Here is a 20,565-nt window from a genome sequence, read left to right as displayed (position 1 = left end):
GAAGTCAATAGACTGGCTACTCATGAGCTTAAAGTTAAGCATGTGCTTAACTGCTCTGCTGGATCAGATACTTTGTGCAAAGATTTAGGGTAGATGATGGCCCGTAGGCGGCATCAGAGTTTCCGCAAGTTCAGAATCTGTCACAGCGCCCTACGCTGCTAATTCCTGTGGGCACGGTTCTCCGACTGCAGATATCCTGCTTGCCTGGAATTAGGCCTTCGGTCCTAGCATTAATAATCTTGTCTGTTACAAGCTCACTGGCTCTACGGCTATAACAGCTGAACACCACATTAGCAGGAACAAATGGCCCTTTACTGAGAAATGCTCAGCTGAAGCCTGACCTGGCACAAGCCAACATTTAATCCCATAGCACCGTTACTGCGGAGTTCACAGTCACACCCGGGCATTGCTACGTCCGATTATTTCTGTGTGTTCAAGCTGGAGAAATGTAGCCTCTTCGGTCTTGACCCTGCAATCAGATCCGTACCACTGACCCGGGATGGATTCCTATTGGCATCAAAGATGCTCTGTGAGTCTGCCTGTTTGGATCCAATTGCAGGAGTGGGGCAATATTTTATCTGAGGAGAGAGCCAGAAGGGCTCATTCTCCTGCATTCAATTGTACAGCATTTGGCAATTTAAAGATGTATCTATAGTTAACTAGATTCTCTAGGGCAAATACTCCTCTCATCTACGCTGTGAAAATCCCGTGTAATCAATGCACTTCACAGTAACCGAGAAGAATATGGCCCAATATTTTCAGAAGCCAATTTCAGCTCATGTTTAAAGAAATCTTCTTGCTAATAACTGCCAAAGCTGCTAATATTCCTGGCACTGATTGCAGAACAAACAAGAGCAGCAGAGTTCCCAGTGTTTCATCAATGTATTATTCATTGATTGTTCAGTGCTACGTTGCAGTTAACGCTGCAACCGATAAGTAGGGAGATTCCCTCCTCCTGAAGGGAAACTGATCCTTCAGAGACGTACTCCCTCATCCCTCCCCCAAGGAGATCCATGTGCTAGCACAGAGGCCCACTGGATTCAGTGGTCATTGATAGTCACTGAGAGTTAAAGGTTGTGGTCAGATTCTCAGCTATTGTAAATTCGCGGCTTTGATTGAGAGAGGCTAATTTTTATATATATATATGTTTGTGTATGTGTATACACACACACAAACACACTGTTGGAAGGAGAACCCATCATTTTAATATCTTCTAGGACAAAGTGAATCCAGTTACTCCAGATGTACACCAATGTAACCGAGAGTAGAATTTAGCCCATCGTTTCTAGATCAGGGTTCATTTTTTCTTAAATGACAATATGTTAGTCCCATCAGAATCTCAAAAACTCCTAGTTCAGTGGCTTTCAACTTTTTTTCATTTGCGGACCCTTAAAAGATTTTGAATGGAGGTGCGGACCCCTTTGGCAATCTTAGCCATAGTCCGTGGCCCCCCAGGGTTGAAAACCACTGTCCTAGATGTTTCAGGAGACGCTTCCTAAAAAAAAAAAAATTCTAACATTGCTGGTGTGACCCTGTCTGCTGCTGGTCTCCCTCTCGCTAGCAGAGAGGAATAAATATCTATGGATAAACTCCCAAAGGAAATCATCCCTTGACTTAGTCCTGCATATTCTGACTGTTCAGACCTGCACACACGGCTTGATTCTCAGAGATGCTGAGCACCCAGCACTGCCATTGGGAGCTACGGGCACGCGGCACCTCTGAAAATTAGGTAATAAGATTTGTTCACTTTCCTCTTACATATGTGTGGTAATTGCCAGCTCTGTGGTCTGACACTGTACAGCAATTCCTACTGATCTGATTCTCAGAGGCACTGTGCCACCACAGTTCCCAATGAATTCATAATCTGGCCTGTTTCAATGCAGCTGTGCAATGCTGGGCAGCGACACTCTTCTGTCCTGTTGCAATGGTCCTATCCTATGTCCCAAAGCACAAGATATCAATTCCCTGCCTTTGCATGTGCAAGACACAGAACAGTGGCGTTAACTGTTCATAAAATTATCCAGCTTCTTGTTAACTCAAGCTACAGTGTTTTACTCTAGCATCTCCCCTGGGGATGATACACCCTTTTACTTAGCGAATTCTTCCATCTAGAGACCCCTCGGCTCAACGGGCAGTGAGAAGGGAGGAGTGAGCCGTGTTCGCTTGCTAACAATCACAGTCATTCATTCATAATCTTAAACACTTCCACTGAATCCTCTCTTGCACCGCTCTGTTCCAGGCTACAGAGTTCTACATGGAGTAGTTCCTCATCCATACGTGAGTCTCGCTATTTAAGACCATCTTTGTTGCCTATCTAGCTAGGGTATTCCTAGCGCCCATCACAGTAATATCTAAGTATCTGCATGACAAGGAGAAATCCTCCTCTGGATCTTTTCAGCAAGCTCCAATTCAACAGTGACTAGACAGCCAGCCAGACGCTTAAAACTGAACAGGCTATTTGCAAAAGAGGGTGTCTCATGTTTCAAGAAGAAGTCATCAGAATTTGCTCTGTATCCCTTTTAATTGCAACTGAGAATTCAAAGTATCTTTTTAATTGCTTCTGCCCCCGGGACTGACCTAGAACATCCACCTATATTTTCAAGAGACGTTTCTAGCTCCCTCTCAGTTGACTGACTGCTCCCATTTTCTGACTCTGAGTTGAAAACTCTCACCAAAACCTTCTAACTTTTCCAGCATAACCTCAGAAAAAGCATTAGACATGAAAAAAACCCAAAAAGCAGCTGTCTTTTTTGACTATTTCTGAAACGGAGAGCCTTTCCCCCCCTTTTTTTTTGGCTGCAGGACTGACCAGTCTTCTATGAAACTAAAACCCTATATCTCAAACTCCTGAATATTTTCTCCTTGTTACCATAGCCTTACCTGGGTATCTTTCCATCAGAGAGTGAAAACTGACATAGAAAGTTTTGTTAGATAAACAATTAAAATACAATTTGGCTGGGCTCTGAAATTAGGAGGTACCCCCCCAACTATCGCCGGTAATAAAACAAAACCCCATTATATGACCAAAGATTTGATCAATGGGGACTCATCAGTAACGAAAGGACAAAAACATTTTACAAGTGGAAAAATCTGTAACAACACAGGACCTGCGTTTTGTCATTCAACAGAGCAACCCCCCTCCGCCCACACACACATTTTCATGGTGATTAGGACAGAGTAGAAGAGCACCCAGCCTGGAATAGACAGAGAAGTTGAGAAGGGGAGACAAAGGAAAAAAATTCAAAACCCGCAACAACTGGGAAACGATTGTAAATGAATATTAGAGTGACTTACCAAGGACGGTCAACTGGGTTCCGCCGCCGAAGATATACGCACAGTGACACACGGCTGTGCAAAAATATCCCGGCAGCTGCTTGCTTCTGCTTTGTGGCCCGGGCGTCCCATCGGCGGGGTGAATTAGATGGGGTGGTTGATCGGCCAGAATGTTGAGCTTTGGGAGAAGGGACCCAGATTTCTCTTCTCTGAAGAAACTTGGGTGATACAGGTAGACGGATAATAGTTCAGTGGGGAGTGTAATTGTGGAATCAGCTTCTCTCCCAAGGGAGAAGCCACTGTGCCTCTGGTCAAGGTCTTGAGTTAAATCAGATGCTAATCCCAAAGAACGAACTCTCGTTCTCTTTGAGTCCTAGCATAGGGCCTTTCTATTCAGGTCTGTTTGTCTTTGAGCGTCTTGGCTTGTCTTCTTCACCAGCTCGTCCTTTCTGGATCTTTTTTCCTCCTCATTTTGGCAGAATGGGGTCATTGCGCCCAGCTTTGTTTCCATTTCAGTGTTTTTTGACCTTTCTACGGTGCCCCGCTACATTGCACCGGGCACCGTGTACATATGTAAACGCAGTTAGTGTAACATTAGCGGTGCTGGTGCACAGCAGTGTACGGAACCCATAGAATAAACCAGATCACAGACATGAACAGAATTTCCGCCCACCCATTTGGCACAGGAGCTGTCGGCCTGGAGTCCAGGGGCCTCCAGGGAACCGCAGAACAAAACGTGGAGAGCTAAGCAATATGGGATTGGGAGGAAGGGGAGCTTGGGGCTGTGTGAGGGGCTCTCGCTGTTATGAAGTTCTCCACAGAATGGACAAGGTGGTAGGATGTACAGCTGGGGACTGGAGTATGAATCAATAATATACATCGTACTGGAGTCGATAGATGGAATGGAAAAGAGGCTACATGATTATTCCAAATCTCTAGAATGCTGCACCCGGCCAGTTCTAGCAAAGGGCCACAGTTCCTAGAGTCTCCCCTTACAAGGCCAGCACTTTATGGGCCCCCCTGTATCCATATCTCCCCTGACAGCTTGAACCACCCCACAGACCATGGCACTTCCCCCCACTCCATGGCTGCAGACTCCCCTACTTCTCAGGCTGAGTGTCTGAATCAATGTGTGATCTGAAATGGTCGGGGAGGCAAGAGGGTCACAGACAGATGTCTAGAGCGTAGTGGTCCCTTTGCCCAGGTCCTGTGGAAACCCAGAGCCAGCCGCAGTGCAGCCTTGTTTTGGTTTAGGTCAAGACAAATAAAAATCAAGAAAAAGGCGATATTATGACTTTAAACCTGGTTTACCTTGTTCCATATTTCTAGATTTCCAGCGAGCCTGTGGCTTGATTCCCAGTGGGTCCCACTGACACACAAGGTCAGGACAATGAGGTTCTCTGCTCTGAAATCCACCTCGATGCCATGAATGAATCCCGTTCTGGAAGGAGAATGCAGTGGCTAAAGGACACTTGCTACTGAAGTATCAGCAGCATCCTCCATTGGGCCCCCAGTGAAGGCAGCTCTGGAGACGTCTTTAGAACATATGAGCGGATCGGTTTCCCTAGAAGGCCAGTCAGAGACATCCCTGTGAAGCAGCAGGTAGGAAGGCTCCTGGTGTTTGTTGCAATGGATGGGTTACTCTTGCTGTAAACAGCCCTCCTAGTCCTGGGGCCTGGTCCTTGCTGGGAACCAGGGAGTGATCCGCGGCAGGGGGAACCCACAGGCCATTTCCAAGTTTTGAGCCATGACGTGTGGTGTCTCTTAGGATTAGGGAGGGTCTGGCTGCCCCTCACAGAGTACAGCCCTCTGGATGTTCACACTACTGATGTCTACCCTAAGCATCTTCTGTGCAAGCTCCTGGGTCCCAAGAAAGCCCCAGAGGTCCGTCTTTCTGTATGTCCAAGGCACAAAGCAAAATTGTCCCAACAGATGCTGCTCCTACAGTCTAATTCACTGCAGTAGCAAGATAAGTCCTTCCTTTATCTGCCCTGGAGGGGATGGACAGGCACCATCTCAGCCACGGACAGAGTCTCCTGCTCAACTAGCATCTTCGGGAAGCCCACAGCTCTGGCTCTGTCACCTCACTGGGAACTGAAACGTTGCTTCTTAACCCTGGATTCTCAGCCTGTTACGCCTGACAAGCTGAGCTCGGTGTGCGCAGTACAGGCCACAGACCGAGAGGAACATCGGGTGGTAGGTACAGCTGGCGATGCAAGCTTGGAGGGGAGGGGCCAGTAGCCAAGGGCCAGGAGCAGAACAGGAAGGGCTGACTCAGACAGAGTCAGCATGGGCAGTGACTGCTGATGCCTGACGACATCTGCAATAGCAAGTCCCCGGGGACAGGTTTAAACTGAAATTCAAGCCTGCTCCGTCAACCCCAGATTCCCAAGCTACTAGGGCTTCCTGTTGCTCTTGAAAGCCTTTCTTCAATAACATCCCCTTTGAAAGTCCCCAATCCCATACTGCGCAGGGTGTTCAGTCCGGACAGAGCAACCCCCCCCCACACACAGCTGGCGGGTGCTATTTTAAATGGAAGGATTTTAAAGTTAACGTCAAAATATTCAGACATCTGATTTCATGTTCCTGGGGCAGGGGGAGGATAGCAGAAACCTGCACAGCTAGTTGGTGCTGGGGTTCAGCTGAAAAGATGAGGGCACTCATGTGACATTCCCCATCCTGATCATTCTATTACTGCTCCGAAGGGGCAAACCAATGGGGAGACCCTAGAAAGCCATTCGAAGCGGCGAAAGGCTCCAGCTTTTCATAGCTTCCTGGGGAGCGGGGAGGGGGGGGTCACACTCACGGTTTTATTTCAGTCGAAGCGGCTGCCGCCTCTCTGCTGTCCCTTGTCCGGAGCAGCCAGAGCTGAGAACCGTATGGATGTGCTAATGGTAAGAAAATGCACCTGGCCTATCAGAGCAAAATCCCCCTGGATCAGCTGATGATGGCAGATGGACTCATGAAATTTACCTGTTTCACAGCCGGTTGCTTGACCCTGAGTGGCAGTTTTGTATACCTGAAATTAACTCATAGGCTGGGAAGTGCCAGTTGGTACCAAAACACTTAGCCGATGAAAACCTGCAGTGTGATGTAATGTGGCAGGGCAGTCACCATGTGTAATCAGTATGTGACCTCTGCGGTCAGCTCCTGTGGTTACAAGTTGACTTGTGGTTACATGATTTCATGCTTCTTTTTTTCCATTGATGCACTGAAACATTCTAGTCATGGGGGAAACACACGGTGGGGTTGAGCAGCCTTGCGTTGCCAACTGTCCTGCGATTGCACACACATCTGGCACATGGTGTGTAACGGTCTGGCTCCTGGAAACCACTTCCTTTTTCTGCTAATCCCTGAAAGGAAATCAGAGTAGTTTCTGGGGAACGTAGGTGCCTCTCAGCGCAAGTGGCAATCACTCTGTTTATTGTTCCCTGCATGCGCAAGACGCATCATGCAAGAGCCAGGCTCTCAGGAAAGCAAGTCTCCCGTTCTTCAGTTGGTAACCGTTTGCCTCTGGGGATCTGGGTTCAAAGCCTTTTTATGGCAGGAATGAGGCTGAGTTGGTCTCTGCCTTGCCCCTGATCTCATGGGCAGTCTCCCCACTCGGAGAGCTCGGAGTGGAATAACCATAGTGCTGGGGGTCAGGACTAGGATGCCTTGGGTGGAGCTGCCTGGAGAAGTGGCCAGTGCTCTGGCGGGGTCTAGCCAGGGCTGTCAATCCCTCATGTGTAAGAGCAACTGTCTCGCCAGTTTGCATTAAACCAGAACCAGGTGAAGAGCCCCGTTAATTCCTTTCACTACTGCCAGGAGTGGCTCGTTCTGGCTGGTGGGGAGCGACTGGGCCAGAGAACGTATTCCCTGCTTACCTAGCGTGCCGTGCTGCAACTGAACGTGGGAGCCAGCCCAGCCAGCATGCACGCATGGCTTGGGGCTGCTTTGCACTGGATTCAGACTGGTCAACCGGGTTCATTTAGCCCGAGAAAAACTCAGACACCAACAAAACCCAAACCTCTGTGTGTGGGGGTGGGGGTGGGGTGAGGTGAGGTGTCTCATAGACAATCCCACCCCCTTTGCTTTACTCCTTCCTGGCTTATCAGACAGGTAAGGGTCAGAGACTCGGCAAAGAATCAAACCAAACAGAGAACACCAGCCCGGCTTTCACAGGCAGTAGCCCCCCCGAGCATCGGCATTCCCCACCCCCCTTGTCTGTGGCTCAGGGCATCTGGTAGCCAGTTGAAGCTAATCAGACTCCCATTATCACCAGCTCTGTTTTCAGTTGTTCTGGCTGCAGGTCCCTGCCTCGCCCAGCCTGCCCAGTTCTCCCACAGGCCAGGGCCTGGGCAGCATCCCAACACCTAGCCCCTGTTTGGAGGATCGAATGAAACTTCCACGGGGCTCGGGGCTTGTTGTCCTTTGCCAGGGTGTCCTTTCACCCTGTTATTAGCACAGTCTGCGTCAGAGCCAAGCTTTCAGCTCTACTGGGTGATTGGTCAGTCACGTTGTGCAGTCAGGGGTATTGACACGTATCGCTTCACAATGGCCAGGCCCTGGTCACATGGAGCGGAGACCAATCGAGCTCTGATGGCTCATCAGCTGAGTGATCAGCCATGGCCGCAGTGAGTAGCTGCTCTGCCTTGCGTGGGGTGGCTGGGCAGCCCAGCCTGCCAGAGCGCCTCGTGCTGGGACCGTGTCAGGCCTCTCCCACTGCAACTGCTTGAGCTGGACGCGGAGACCTCCAAGAAACGCCTCGGGGGCTGCAGGAAGTTGGGTGTTGTAGGCGGGGTAGGTGCTGAGGCAGAACAGAAGCATGGCGTGAGGGGACACGATTTCTGGCAGAAACATCTCTTAGAGGAGACGTGACATTGAGCTCCTGTAATAAATAATAATACAACTTTGGAAGCATTTTGCAGCCGTCTAAGGAGCTCCTGGCCATTTGGGTTCACAGCTCTTTTGCAGGTGTTAATCCCAGTGACCTGGCCTGTTGTAACAAAGCTAGTTACATTCTGCCTACCTCCATTTCTCATTGGATCGGCCGTATTATTAGTCTGTGCTGCCTGCCCCAAACTCGTGTGTAGTGGCGTTGTTGGCTGTACATCAGCTGTCTCCCTTCACCCCAGAGGTGGCTGCCGATCAGTGATGGGTGATCTTCGTATATCATTTTGAGAGGGGCTTTGGGAATCCTCCGGGATCAGAGAGGGCTTTCTTAAGGCAAGAGACTGTTGGTTTTGCTCCGGTGCGCTTGGGCAGCCTTGCATGGCAAGGTGGGGCCGATTACCGTGCGCCGCATGAGCAGCCTTGCCTAGTATGAACCGTGCCGTCTCTGTGCAGCTGGTCACGAGCAGCTCCTCCAGGTCAGTCGTTTGTTCCAGCATGTACCTGAGTCTCTTAGGGATGTGAATATTATCGGTTACTCAACTTCATTGCTGCTTAATGAGTGCAGTTTTAGCAGCTCATAATGCCCCCATTTCAGACAGGGACACTGAGCCGTGTACTCTAAATAATTCAGGCCAGGTAAACGTTTTGTAGCAAGCTGCCATCTCCCATCAAGTTATGCATAAGTCTAGTCCATGCAAAGGGAAATGATTAAACTAGCCAAAGACAGGAACAAGAGATGGACCCAAGCCCTGAAACGCAGCAAGCAAATTAATATTGGGCAAATGTCAGACAGCACAGTTCAGATAACGGGCAAGGCCAAGCTCCCAGAGCTAACCAATGAGCCTCCCTCTGCTAACTCCCTGACAGTGCTGGGAAATTCAGATCTGGATCCCTCTACTCTCCATGCAGTTACCTCTCTCCCCACCCCAACCCTCCCGGCCGTCGTCTTCTTCACACACACAGTTTGCTTCTGCTTAGATCCAGGGCTTGGGTTCAGGCCTCTCTAACAGGAACTCAACTGAGAGGAAAAGAAAACAGATTGGCCAAGATTTTCAAAGGTGACCAGTGATTTAGGGGTATCCAAAGGGGGCCAAGCACCTGTCCTGTGAAAATCAGGCCCCTTTCCCGTGTCTTTAGTTGGGCAAATAGAAAAAGAGGCTCCCCAGAACCGTGTCCTTTTTGAACATCTTAGCCAGATTATGACTCCTGGGTATCCGAGGGAATGTGCAACTCCACCCACGCCCCCCATCCCTGCACTAACCTTGTTCCCTGGTGCACATCCCCATCTAGTGTCATTTTGCAGCAATGCCACGCGAAGATTCCCATGTCTATTTCAACCAGACCCTTACAGCTGGAGACGCTTCCTGCTTGGGATGAGCCTGAAGATGGCAGCAGAGCCACAGAGATCGGAGCTGATGTGACTTCAACGCTCACCTCACAGACTGTAGTGTCAGACAAGCTGGGGCTGGGGCAGGCAAAGCCAGGCCAGCAGAGGTCAACGTGCACCAACAGGTCTTGTGGCTCCTGGCAAAGGCAGAGACTGTTTCCAAGGGCTAGCTGCCCAACGGAGCAGGTTCTGCCTGCTGATCACTTATGAAAGAGCCTGGTTCCTACCCGGGCACCTCACAGGTCCTCCTTGGCTCTCTGAGGGCAGAGACCGACTCCTCAAGTCATCGGCCTGGTCACAGCTTTGGAAGAGATTGCCCAGGGATTGGGGCAATCTCACAAGGATAAGATAGAGCAGAAACCCTCTCCCAGTACGTCTCTATATCATTCCTCCTTTTAGTGACCTCACCGGCCCTTTTCTGACACCAGCGTCACCCCTTTGCTGAGCGGTGGCAGTTGTTAAGGCCTGTCACGGACTCACAGATCGTGCCCACTCTTGGCCCCGTGCAGTCCGGGGGTGTGTGTGTCCCTTTCAATGAGACAGCCCTTCTCGGGAGTCCACTCTCTCTTGGGGTCAGGCCCCTCCACCTCCTGGAGCCGCACCTCTCTGAGCCTTAGCACGTCTGTCTCTCGCCGTGGGCCCCCTCAGGGAGTCCACTTGCTCTGGACCCCCCGTGGCCTCCACCCCCCCCCCCCGAAGGGGTTGATGCAACCCTGTTCTCTAGACCAGAATGACTCTCAGCCAGCGTAAAACAGGAGGGTTTATTGAGCATTGAACACAGCACAGGAAACTCTCTGACCCTCAGGCCTGGCCTCCCTCAGCACAGCACATCCAAGTCTCTCCCTGCATCCAGGGGGCTCTGCCTTCTCCCCCTCTCCAGCCCCAAGCCCCCCTGCTTCCCAGCTGGGCATCTGATATCACTGGCCCCAAGCCCCACCTCGGTCCCTTGTCTTCTCTCCAGGTAAACAGGGTCGCCTCGGCCTCCTGTCCTCTGGCCCCCTCTGGCTGGAACGGGCTGGTTAGGTCATGGGGTCCTCTCTTCGCAGTCCATTGTCCTCCCACTGGCCAGAACCGGCTGTGACTCCCGAGCTGGGTCTCCGTCAGGTCACCAGTTGCTGGGGTGTCCCTCCTCCAGGCCATTGGCTGGGGTCCCAAGTTCCCTCTCCGGTCCTCTGCAACAACAAACTCCCACTCCCCTCACCTTGTTAAACCAGTAACACCCAGGGACACTGAGTCCCACTCCCTCTGCATGCAAACCATTGGAAAACAAAGAAAAAATAAAAAAATCCCCCACTTCGTCACAAGGCCGTTCGGGTCAGTTCCCCCAGGGAGGTGGAGTCAGGGTATGTTCCAAATGCAACTTGTTTATTCACATATACACTAGTCCAAATGTCATTCCTGGGTAGTCTGATGCTTCCCTGTGAATATTTAAACAAACAGCTCTGCTCCGTCACCTGGTCCATGGGCTTGTTTTACACTGGAAATCTCAGGATCTCTCTTCGCTGCAGGCTCTGGTGTCCTGGTGTCCCTAGCCTCTGTTTGCTAGAAGCGGGGATTGGGCAACAGGGGATGGATCACTTGATGATTCCCTGTTCTGTTCATTCGCTCTGGGGCACCTGGCATTGGTCACTGTAGGGAGACAGGATCCTGGGCTAGATGGACCTTTGTCTGACCCAGTGTGGCCGTTCTTATGTTCTCTTGGCAAGATCTCTAGGGCCCTGAGTAGGGATGTCTCCTGAGGGTGTAACTGGAGCTGGAGCTCCCCCTGCTCATGCCGGGCAGGGTGATGACCCTTAGGCAGTCTGAGCAGAGAGTTCCCGTCCTGCACCAGGAGATGGAGGAGGGAGACGGGGAAGGGCCATTCACATAGTGCCTGGAGGGAGCTGGGAAGAGTTCTCCTCCCCATGAAAAGAGAGAGGCGGAGGAGGGAGAAGGGCAGCGATGTTCCACTTGACCCCCTGCAGAGGGAACATGAGGAGGAATCAGGGGAGTGCTGTGCATCTCCTGAGTGAGGAAATGGACTTCACTGCGAAGAACAACTGTGATGAGTTATAGGCAGAGACCAAACACTGCAGCCTGTGCGGTTCTGTCCCCCACGCACCACCACACAGCCCAGGCTGGGGGAGGGGAGGTTTTTGTCTCACTTCCCCATCTGACTGTGACAATGTGATGAGCACTGCTGTGCTCCACAGCACAGTAATAATCAGCCTCGTCCTCCACCAGTGTCCAGGAGATGGTCAAGTAGCCGGTGTTACTGGCCGTGTCTTTGGAACCAGAGAAGCGAGCAGGGACCCCAGAGCCCTGGCCCTTGTCAGAATCTGACTTGTATCTCAGCAGGTATCGTGGAGAATTCCCAGGTTTCTGTTGGTACCAGTTCACATAATAGCCACTGATGCTGGTCCCACTGCTCATGGTGCAGGAGAGTTTCATGGTGTTTCCTGTGGACACTGACACTGAGGGCGGCTGAGTCAGCACAGGCTGCGAGCTGGAACCTGGGAGAAATATGGTAGAAATCTGTCAAACCCTCCCTGTCCATCCCCAGCCGCTAGAAACACGGGTTGTGCAATTGGCTTCAGCAGTAACTTTATTGTGTATTTAACCTGCTCTCCCTGTTCTCACCTGTGCACCACGTCCCCAGTAGGACAATGAGGGGAACCCAGATCATGGTGAGGAGATTTCAGGCCCTTGGGAGAAACCCAGCGAGAGCTGCTGACAATGCCTGACAGTGTCTGCTCCTTATATTGACCCTCCTTGGGGAGGAGCTATTAAGTTCCTCCTTTATGTTCATCTGCTCTCATCTGATTGGCCCTGACGATAACAGGGAGGGGGCTGTGCGGGAGGAGGGACAAGCTGCAGCCCTATAAGATAAAGCTTCCACATCCCAGATGAGATTTGACTATTCGTGTCTAATCTGTGAACAGTTTTGGGTTCACTGAAACTGCATCTTTAGCTGAATAAATTATTTGTCAGAAACATTTTCCCAGCTCCAGTGATGCATAACTCACTTTTCCCAAGTGGTCCCCTAGGCCTGCTCCCTGTCTGTGTCCACTGTTTGGTTCTGCTCTGGGGTTCTCGGAGTGCCTGGGCAGGCAGGTGGAGTCTGCAGGGCTCTCTGGCTGCTGTGGGGTGTGTGGAGAGCCCTCAGGTCCGTGGCTGAAGAGGGCTGAGGAAGTTACAATAAATGTTTTGTCAGTCTCAGGGCCTCATTCCCAGCACATCCAGACCAGGGAGACGGGCAGGTATCCACCTTCAGCAGCATTTACTCTGCCCCAGGGGAAGGAATAAAATAGGCAGTGAGAGCTAGTGCAGTGGGGACAGGCCTGGGAGCCGGGAACTCCATCGCTCTAGTCCCAGCTCCTGTACTGACTGCGCACCCTGCATGGACTTAATGTAGCACCCACAACTCTAATCTGAATCCTTAAAAGCCTAGAACAATTAATCTCTTTGCATTTGTTTCTTTGCATGGTTATCTTGCAGGGTTTCTTAGCACCCTGCCTTTAGAGGTAGGACCAGGAGTATCAGTGCCCCATTTCCCCCCTGTAGTTGGGCTGACCACTTGGGACTCAGTAGATTCAGTGGACTGGTTTAGTAGTGTTGGTATTTCTGAGCTGGATGTTAGCACAATTTCTATTTGTCCCATATTTTCATTCTTCTCCTGCACAATTCTGTCAGTGCTCATCAAATACTGTCTGTTTCTTCCATAGACATCTCCTTCCTCTGTCTCAGCAAGATAAGGTTTTGGAGCAGGGTTTGGTCAATCACCAATGCAGATTTCCATACTCCTGTTTGACAAATACAGTCTCTCCACTTTTCAGTGATGATAAAGGCTTTGCACCTTGTCAAAGAAATATTTCTGTGTTGCTTGTCTCAATTTTAGGCTAGTTTGTATGTCTCCTTGTATCAGCTTAGGTTGTACCAATGTTGATGAAGTCAGTAATCAGGTCCTTAGATGTCTTCCCATGAGGCGTTGAGCAGGTGATCTCATACCTCCTATCGGTGTATTCCAATAGTCCAGCAGGCTAAGATAGGGATCTTTGTTAACCAGGCTAGAGTTTTTAAGAATCTTTGTTACAGTTGCAACTGCTCTCTGGTCATTCCAGTTGATTGTGGGAACAATGGATTTCAAGCTTTGTGAATCAAGTCCCATTGCTTTGCAAAAGTTTTTAAGTCTCTGGCACAAAACTGTGGTCCGTTGTCACTAATGAGGTCTTCAGATATGCCACGCCTTGCAAATACAGACTTGTGATGTCTGATCACAGACACACTTGTGGTGTCCTAAAGCAAGCAGACTACTAAGTATTTGAATATTAATCAGCCAGAATAAGATAATCTGCACCTTGAATCTCAACTGTCCATGCCAAGTTTCTGCTAAAATCTGTTTGGGGCCTCATGTGGTAGCACCGGTTGCTTTTGATTTTTGTTTCTGAAAGTTTCTTATGTGGTGCAAAGACTGTACCATGTCCACAATTTGACAGCACATGCTTGGCCAATAGATGGCATGTTGAACTCTCCTTTTACATAGCTCTGCTCCCAGATCACCGTCATGAATAATAGCCAAGATCTCTTTTCTGAGATTTGCCGGTACTATGATAACGCGTACGACACGAAATTGCTTGTGGCATTCACGGACATGCTCAGCACTGTGGAATGCCGCTTTTGGGATCAGGAAACAAGCACCGAGTGGTGGGATCAGCACGCATCTTTCGGAACACTTGGCTGTTCAGGAAGATGCAGGCCGGGACTTTTTTCCCAGAGTGGAAGATCACAGTAGGGGAAGTTGAAATGCCCATTGTGATCCTTGGAGACCCCGCTTACCCGTTAATGCCGTGGCTCATGAAACCCTACGCAGGGAGCCTTGGCAGCAGCAAAGAACGGTTCAACTACAGGCTGAGCCGGTGCCGAATGACTGTGGAGTGTGCCTTTGGCCGTTTAAAGGCCCGCTGGCGATCTCTGTATAGCATCTGCTTGGCGCTCCAGGATGCTTATGGGCCGATCCGTGCTTTGTTGCTGGTGCTCTGTTCTTTGCTGCCGGTGCGCTGCGTTTTCCTGGCGGATCCTGCTTTCTCTCTCCCTCCACTGCTGTGCTATCTCATTCTCTTTAATAGATTGCTGCATCACTTCTTGCAGCATGTCGTCTTTGCTTTTTCGTGGTCTCTTCCTGAGTCTTTGCAGTCTCTGAGCAGGCGATAAGAGGGACGGCTGAGGTCTCAAGGTTGATGCAGCGGTATAGGCAAAATGCAACGTTTAACAGAGGCAGTATTGTTTATACCAGACAGAGTAATGATTCCCCCCGCACTTAAGGAGTAGAAAACACACAGGGTCTACACAATTGCATAATTTTCCCGTCCGAAACAGAGCACACATATCCCACGGGAACCTCAAAATGGTGAGTAAGGGGGACTGATTGTTTCAGGGCTGCACTGTCCTCTGGGTTTCTGTGCCTTGGGGAGAGCCAACAGCTTCAGGGGGCACCTACACTGAACACTGTCCCAACATTTTCCACAGGAGTTCGTCCCGGACGATATCTCGCTGCTGAGGGTGACCTGGGAAGCAAGGAAGGGTCTTCTACTGCAATGCGGCTTCTGCCCTGGCCCATATGCAGCTTGCCTGTGTGAAGCAATGGTCCCCCCGCCCCTCGCGGCACAGTGGCGCGGACACATTAGCCTGGCTGGGACAAGGACCACGGTGGCTCTCCCGATAAACCTGCGCAAGCGCATTGCACACGTTCTGGATGAGACATTCGAGGAGATTACCGAGGCCGATTACCGCGATGTGATAAACCACATCAATGCACTATTTCGCATCTAGGCATACATGCCTAACTCTCCTCTCCCAAAGAGCCCGCACCAAAAAAATTCCTTCCCGAAAAAAAAAAACGCTTACCGGGAACCTGCTTTTCTGTTTGTCCTCCACCAAGTACCGGCCGCTGCGACTGGCTACCTTCCTCCTGGCTTGAGAAGAGCTCCTAGCTGCATGGCTTCAGGGATTCCAGGGTGTCTCCATCCGGCCCAACACCCTCACTCCTGTTTTCCTCCTCCTCCTCCCCCCCCCCACCGGCTCTGAAGTGTCCATGGTGGTGCTCGGAGTGGAGGTGGGGTTAACCCCAAGTATCGCATCCAGCTCTTTGTAGAATCGGCAGGTCGCGGGGGGAGCACCCGAGCGGCCGTTTGTGTCGCGGGCTTTGCAGTAGGCACTCCGCAGCTCCTTCACTTTAATCCTGCACTGCAGGGCATCCCGGTCATGGCCTCTTTCCATCATGTCCTTTGATACCTTCCTGAAGGTATCATAATTCCTACGGCTGGAGTGCAGCGGGGACTGGACAGCTTCCTCCTCACAAACACTGATGAGGTTCAGCAACTCACCGTTGCTCCATGCTGGGGCTCGCTTGGTGCGTGAAGGTATGGTCACCTGGAAAGATTCACTGATAGCACTCCACGCCACGCCGGGCTGAGCAAACAGGAAGGGGATTTTTAAAATTCCCGGGGAATGTAAAGGGTGGGTCACATGGTTGGTTACCTGAGGCCAGGGCAGTAGAGTTTGAACTGATGACCAGAGTGGCTAGAACAGGCATTGTGGGATACTGCCGAATACTTCTGGAGGCCATTCACAGCGCATTGGGCGGCCACACTGGCACTGCAGCACTGCAGCGGCAGCGCAATACATGCTATTCCTCTCGGGGACGTGGAGTACATGCAGCGCTGCAGCCACGGAGATACAGCGCTGCAAATGCCTTCCCAGTGTGGACGGGGAGTGAGTTACAGCGCTGGGGGCGGCTTTACAGTGCTGCAACTCGCAAGTGTAGCCAAGGGCTAAGACTAACAGATGTATTGGAGCATAAGCTTTTATGGGTGAATACCCACTTCGTCAGACGCATTTAATGGAAATTTCCAGGGGGAGGTATAAATATGCAGGCAAGAATCAGTCTGGAGATAATAAGGTTAGTTCAGTGAGGGCGGGTGAGGTCCTCTGCTAGCAGTTGAAGTGTGAACACCAGGGGAGGAGAAACTGCTTCTGTAGTTGGCTAGCCATTCAGTCTTTGTTTAATCCTGATCTGATGGTGTCAAATTTGCAAATGAACTGAAGCTCAGCAGTTTCTCTTTGGAGTCTGGTCCTGAAGTTTTTTTGCTGTAAGATGGCTACCTTTACATCTGCTATTGTGTGGCCAGGGAGGTTGAAGTGTTCTCCTGCAGTTTTTTGTATATTGCCATTCCTGATATCTGACTTGTGTCCATTTATCCTCTTGCGTAGTGACTGTCCAGTTTGGCCAATGTACATAGCAGAGGGGCATTGCTGGCACATGATGGCATATATAACATTGGTGGGTTGCAGGTGAATGAACCGGTGCACACAATTGAAAGTGTTCTCTTTGTATTGCTTTATTCAGATCTCTCAGATCCAAGCACATTCTTATTTCATCTCAACCTGATTTGGCTACACTTACTATAGAATTGACCCATTTTGTACGTTCGTCGAACTCTTGTTATTACTCACAACTGTTCCATATGGTGCAGTTCTTTCACTTCACTGGAACTTACCAGGTGCATAAATTGCAGCTGGTACTTGTGAATTCACCTTTAAGGTGTGCTTACCTGGGACGCAGCCCAACCCTGCACATCCATCCTCATATTCGCTAAATGTATCTCAGTCACCTTCTGGTTCTTCCGTTACCAGATTGACTCTGCACTTGTCACAGTCTGTAAGCCCAGTATGGCTTGTGAGTGAAATTCCAGCAACGCTTTCTTACGCCGATGCTCACAGTCCAAACTGCATTTACCACAAACTTAAAGTTGGTCCCCTGAGTAGCTTCTCATCTGGATACTCAAAGTGCAAAGTGGTTTGGACCTTAACGTGTTGTATGACCTACAGACATCACATTGGCCTGTGCCCCAGAATTGATTTTAAAGCTCATATTTTGAGATCGTTAATGAGAAAATCCACATTTCACTCATCCTTGGGAAGCTCAGGACTGAGCACACTGAGGAATAGATCTTACAATTGCTCATCTGCTCCTGGCAGTGGGTGCGAGTCCAGTCTGTCCATGTAACAGGAATGGGAACGAGATCCCATCACTCTCTGAATTGTCCTTCAGAGCTCTGTGCATTGGGTGAGATTGTTCCAAGGGTTATGAGGGAGATGCAAATTCTGCCTGGAAGAATTTCTGGGCAGATTAAATATGATACCTGCTCCCCCACCTCTGAAATGGCCCCTCACGCTGTCATAGGACAAATGCTATTAAACATTCCCCTTTGCTGACTAGAGGTTTGTGTCTCACTTCCCCATCTGGCTGTGTCACTGTGAGCAGTGCTGCTGTCCTCCACCTGACAGTAATAATCAGCCTCGTCCTGCGCCTGGACTCCAGTGATGGTTAATGTGGCCGTGTTACCGGAGTTGGCACCAGAGAATCGATCGGGGATTCCGGAGGGTCTGTTGCTATCATTATATATAACAAGTACGGGGGCGCTGCCAGGTTTCTGTTGGTACCAGCTCACATACTTGCCCCCAATGTTGTTCCCTGAGCAGGTGAGTTGAGCCTTTTGCCCTAGAGACACAGACACTGAAGGCGGCTGAGTCAGCACGTACTGGGCGAGAGAACCTGAGACAGGAGGAGAAAACATGGGAATAAAATCAATTTTTCAAGAGCTAACACACCACAAGCCGTGCAGGAACCTGAGGAAGAGAAAATCCCCTGAATAAAGAGATGGAGAAAAACTCTCCCACTTATAATACCTGAGCAGTACGTGAGCAGCGTGAGGAGCAGAGGGGCCCAGGCCATGGTGGGAATCCAGACGAGCTCGGCTTCCTGAGGCAAACGGGTCAGTGGCTGGGACCCTCCGATTCTCTCTTAAACCCCCAGAGCTGGAGAACGGCCCCTTCATGCAAATCTGCTCCCTGCTCACTGGCTGCTGCTGCCTTTCACTCCCCAAGAGCACAGGGACCCGGGGGAGAGTCTCTCTGTATAAATCCCCTCAGACACCTATAGGGGAAAGGACTGCTTTGCTTTTCATTGGCAAGGAGAATGTCTAGCTCGTCCCAGAGGTGAGGAGCTCCCAATGGGTTTGGTCTGCTCAGAAAGTCAAGTGCCAGACCCCTCTCCCTAAAAGACCCCAATTTTATCTGCCTGGGACCTCAAAGTAAACTGTGGTTTCTTCTCATGCCCCCAGGCCACAATTGTTTTCAGAGTCATGCCACCATTTTTGGTCATTGCAGGAAGAAATCCTTGCCCGTTTTGGGGTGATCATAAGTGGGGTGTGGGATGGGGTAGGTGCCTTTGGATGGGGGCTGGTGTAGGGGCAGGTTACGGAGCGGGTGCTAGATGGGTGTGTACTGTTGGATGGGGACTGGTGTTGGGGTTGGTTACGGAGTGGGTGCTGGATCGGTGGGTGCTGTTGGATGGGGGCTGGTGTTGGGGCTAGTTTTGGAGCAGGGGCTGGATGAGAGCAGTTGATATTCGTAGACCTTACATCAATCCCGTGGTGCGCAGGACTGTCCCGATTTGATGCACAAACTCCCTATTCCACGGGTCTGGCTGGTCCTGGCTCCTCACTCTGGGAACTGCAACCTGGTCCCTAGTGAGCGGGTCACAGCCCTGCTCAGGTCTGGCTGAGGGAGGAGCTGCTGGTTCATCTTTTCTTTGTACCTTTCAGCCGTCGTGCCAAGTGTGATGGCCCTGTTTATTCCTGGCAGCCCTCGCACGGCGTCCTTTGTTATTCCACAGACTGTGAGTGTTTGTGGGCTGGAGCCGGAGGGGTCTGGTGCTGGGCGCACTGACAGTCCCTGACTCTGAGCGTGTGGCACACGCACCTCACCCAACATCCAGGGCTGGTGCACACCAGCCCTCACAGCCACTCCCTGCAGTGGGGTCGGCTCCCACAGATTAATATTGCCCTCTAGTGGCCAGCGTCGCATTTGCCATGATCCCGTCCCTGACTCCAGGGCTGTAGGTAACCTCGCTAGCCAGTCCCTTCCAGCATTCACCCTCTTCCTGGCTCAAAGACCAGGGAGCAGAGAGGGGGTGGCTGGGAAGTTGGAATCCAAACAGTGTTCTCTAGGGTCCCTTGTACAGATCATGTGAACGCTGTTGGGGAACAAAAAGCCCCAAAGCCTAGAGATCTCTCTAGCCCAGCAGTGTGTAGCCCGACTTGTGTTACACTGCCCTAGTACAGACTCTGAGCTCCAATACTGCAAGGGTGAAGAGCACCCCCTGGTGGTCAGTGCTGCTGTTTCTAAGATTATTCTGACCGGAGTTTCACAAAAGCTAGAGACCCTCCATGCTGAGCTCATCACAAAGCGGCCCCTACTCACTGTCTCTCACAGCTGCAGGGAACATCATTGTACAGTTGTTTCCAGCATTCATGTTGTTCCTTTTCAGGGTGTTCTTCTCTGTCCTGGCTTCACTGATCACATCATCAGCCTGGTCACATCTTTGGAAGGGATTACCCAGGGATTTCAGAAATTGCACTTGCCTAGATTAAGATTAATGCAACCCAACCTAGGGGAGTCACCTCCTCCTAGCTGGTTTGCTATTGTTGTCTGTTCCTGGGACACTAATGTTTTGTGAGCGGTAGCCGATGCTGGGGCCCTGCAGGCCAGCTCTCCAGGGGAGGGTCGATCGGTGACGTGCACTCCTGGTATTAGGGTTGCCAATTTTGGTTGGCCGTATTCGTGGAGGTTTCATCACATGATATAGTCTTTATTAAAGATTAATCTTTAGAACCTGGAGATTTTAGGGCAATCCCGGAGGGTTAGCAGCCCTAGCAGGTACGTTCTGAGCAGACTTTCTGTCATTCCCACATACATCAGTCAGAATGTCATTCCTGGGTAGGCTGATGCTTCCCTGTGAATATTTAAGGAAACAGCCCTGCTCCATCCCCGGCCCATGGGTGTGTCTTACATTGGAAATCTCAGGATCTCCCTTCCCCGTCTTTGCTGCAGGCCCTTGGCAAGATCTCTGGGGCCATGAATAGGGATGTCTCATGAGGGTATAACCAGAGTGGCAGCTTCCTCTGCCCGCCCTGAGGCTGCAGGGGCTG

General features: G+C 50.7%; 1 protein-coding gene and 2 gene segments (V, D, J or C); all 3 read right to left on the bottom strand.

The window, feature by feature from the left end:
* LOC128824541 (immunoglobulin lambda variable 5-39-like) overlaps positions 1–20,565 on the bottom strand; it is a 159,733-nt gene that overhangs the window by 1,951 nt on the left and 137,217 nt on the right. The window contains 1 exon segment of the V gene segment in view: positions 3,295–3,332. Within this exon segment, the coding sequence occupies positions 3,295–3,332 (38 nt within the window).
* LOC128824543 (immunoglobulin lambda-1 light chain-like) overlaps positions 1–20,565 on the bottom strand; it is a 140,950-nt gene that overhangs the window by 19,025 nt on the left and 101,360 nt on the right. The window lies entirely within an intron of this gene.
* The window catches only part of LOC128824540 (immunoglobulin lambda variable 5-37-like), a 35,551-nt gene that overhangs the window by 11,964 nt on the left and 3,022 nt on the right, over positions 1–20,565 (bottom strand).

Source organism: Malaclemys terrapin, chromosome 16 (assembly GCF_027887155.1).
Source record: "Malaclemys terrapin pileata isolate rMalTer1 chromosome 16, rMalTer1.hap1, whole genome shotgun sequence".
Classification (NCBI taxonomy): Eukaryota; Metazoa; Chordata; order Testudines; family Emydidae; genus Malaclemys; species Malaclemys terrapin.
The sequence above is the reverse complement of the archived record's forward strand: the minus strand, read 5'-3'. Positions and strand labels throughout refer to the sequence as shown.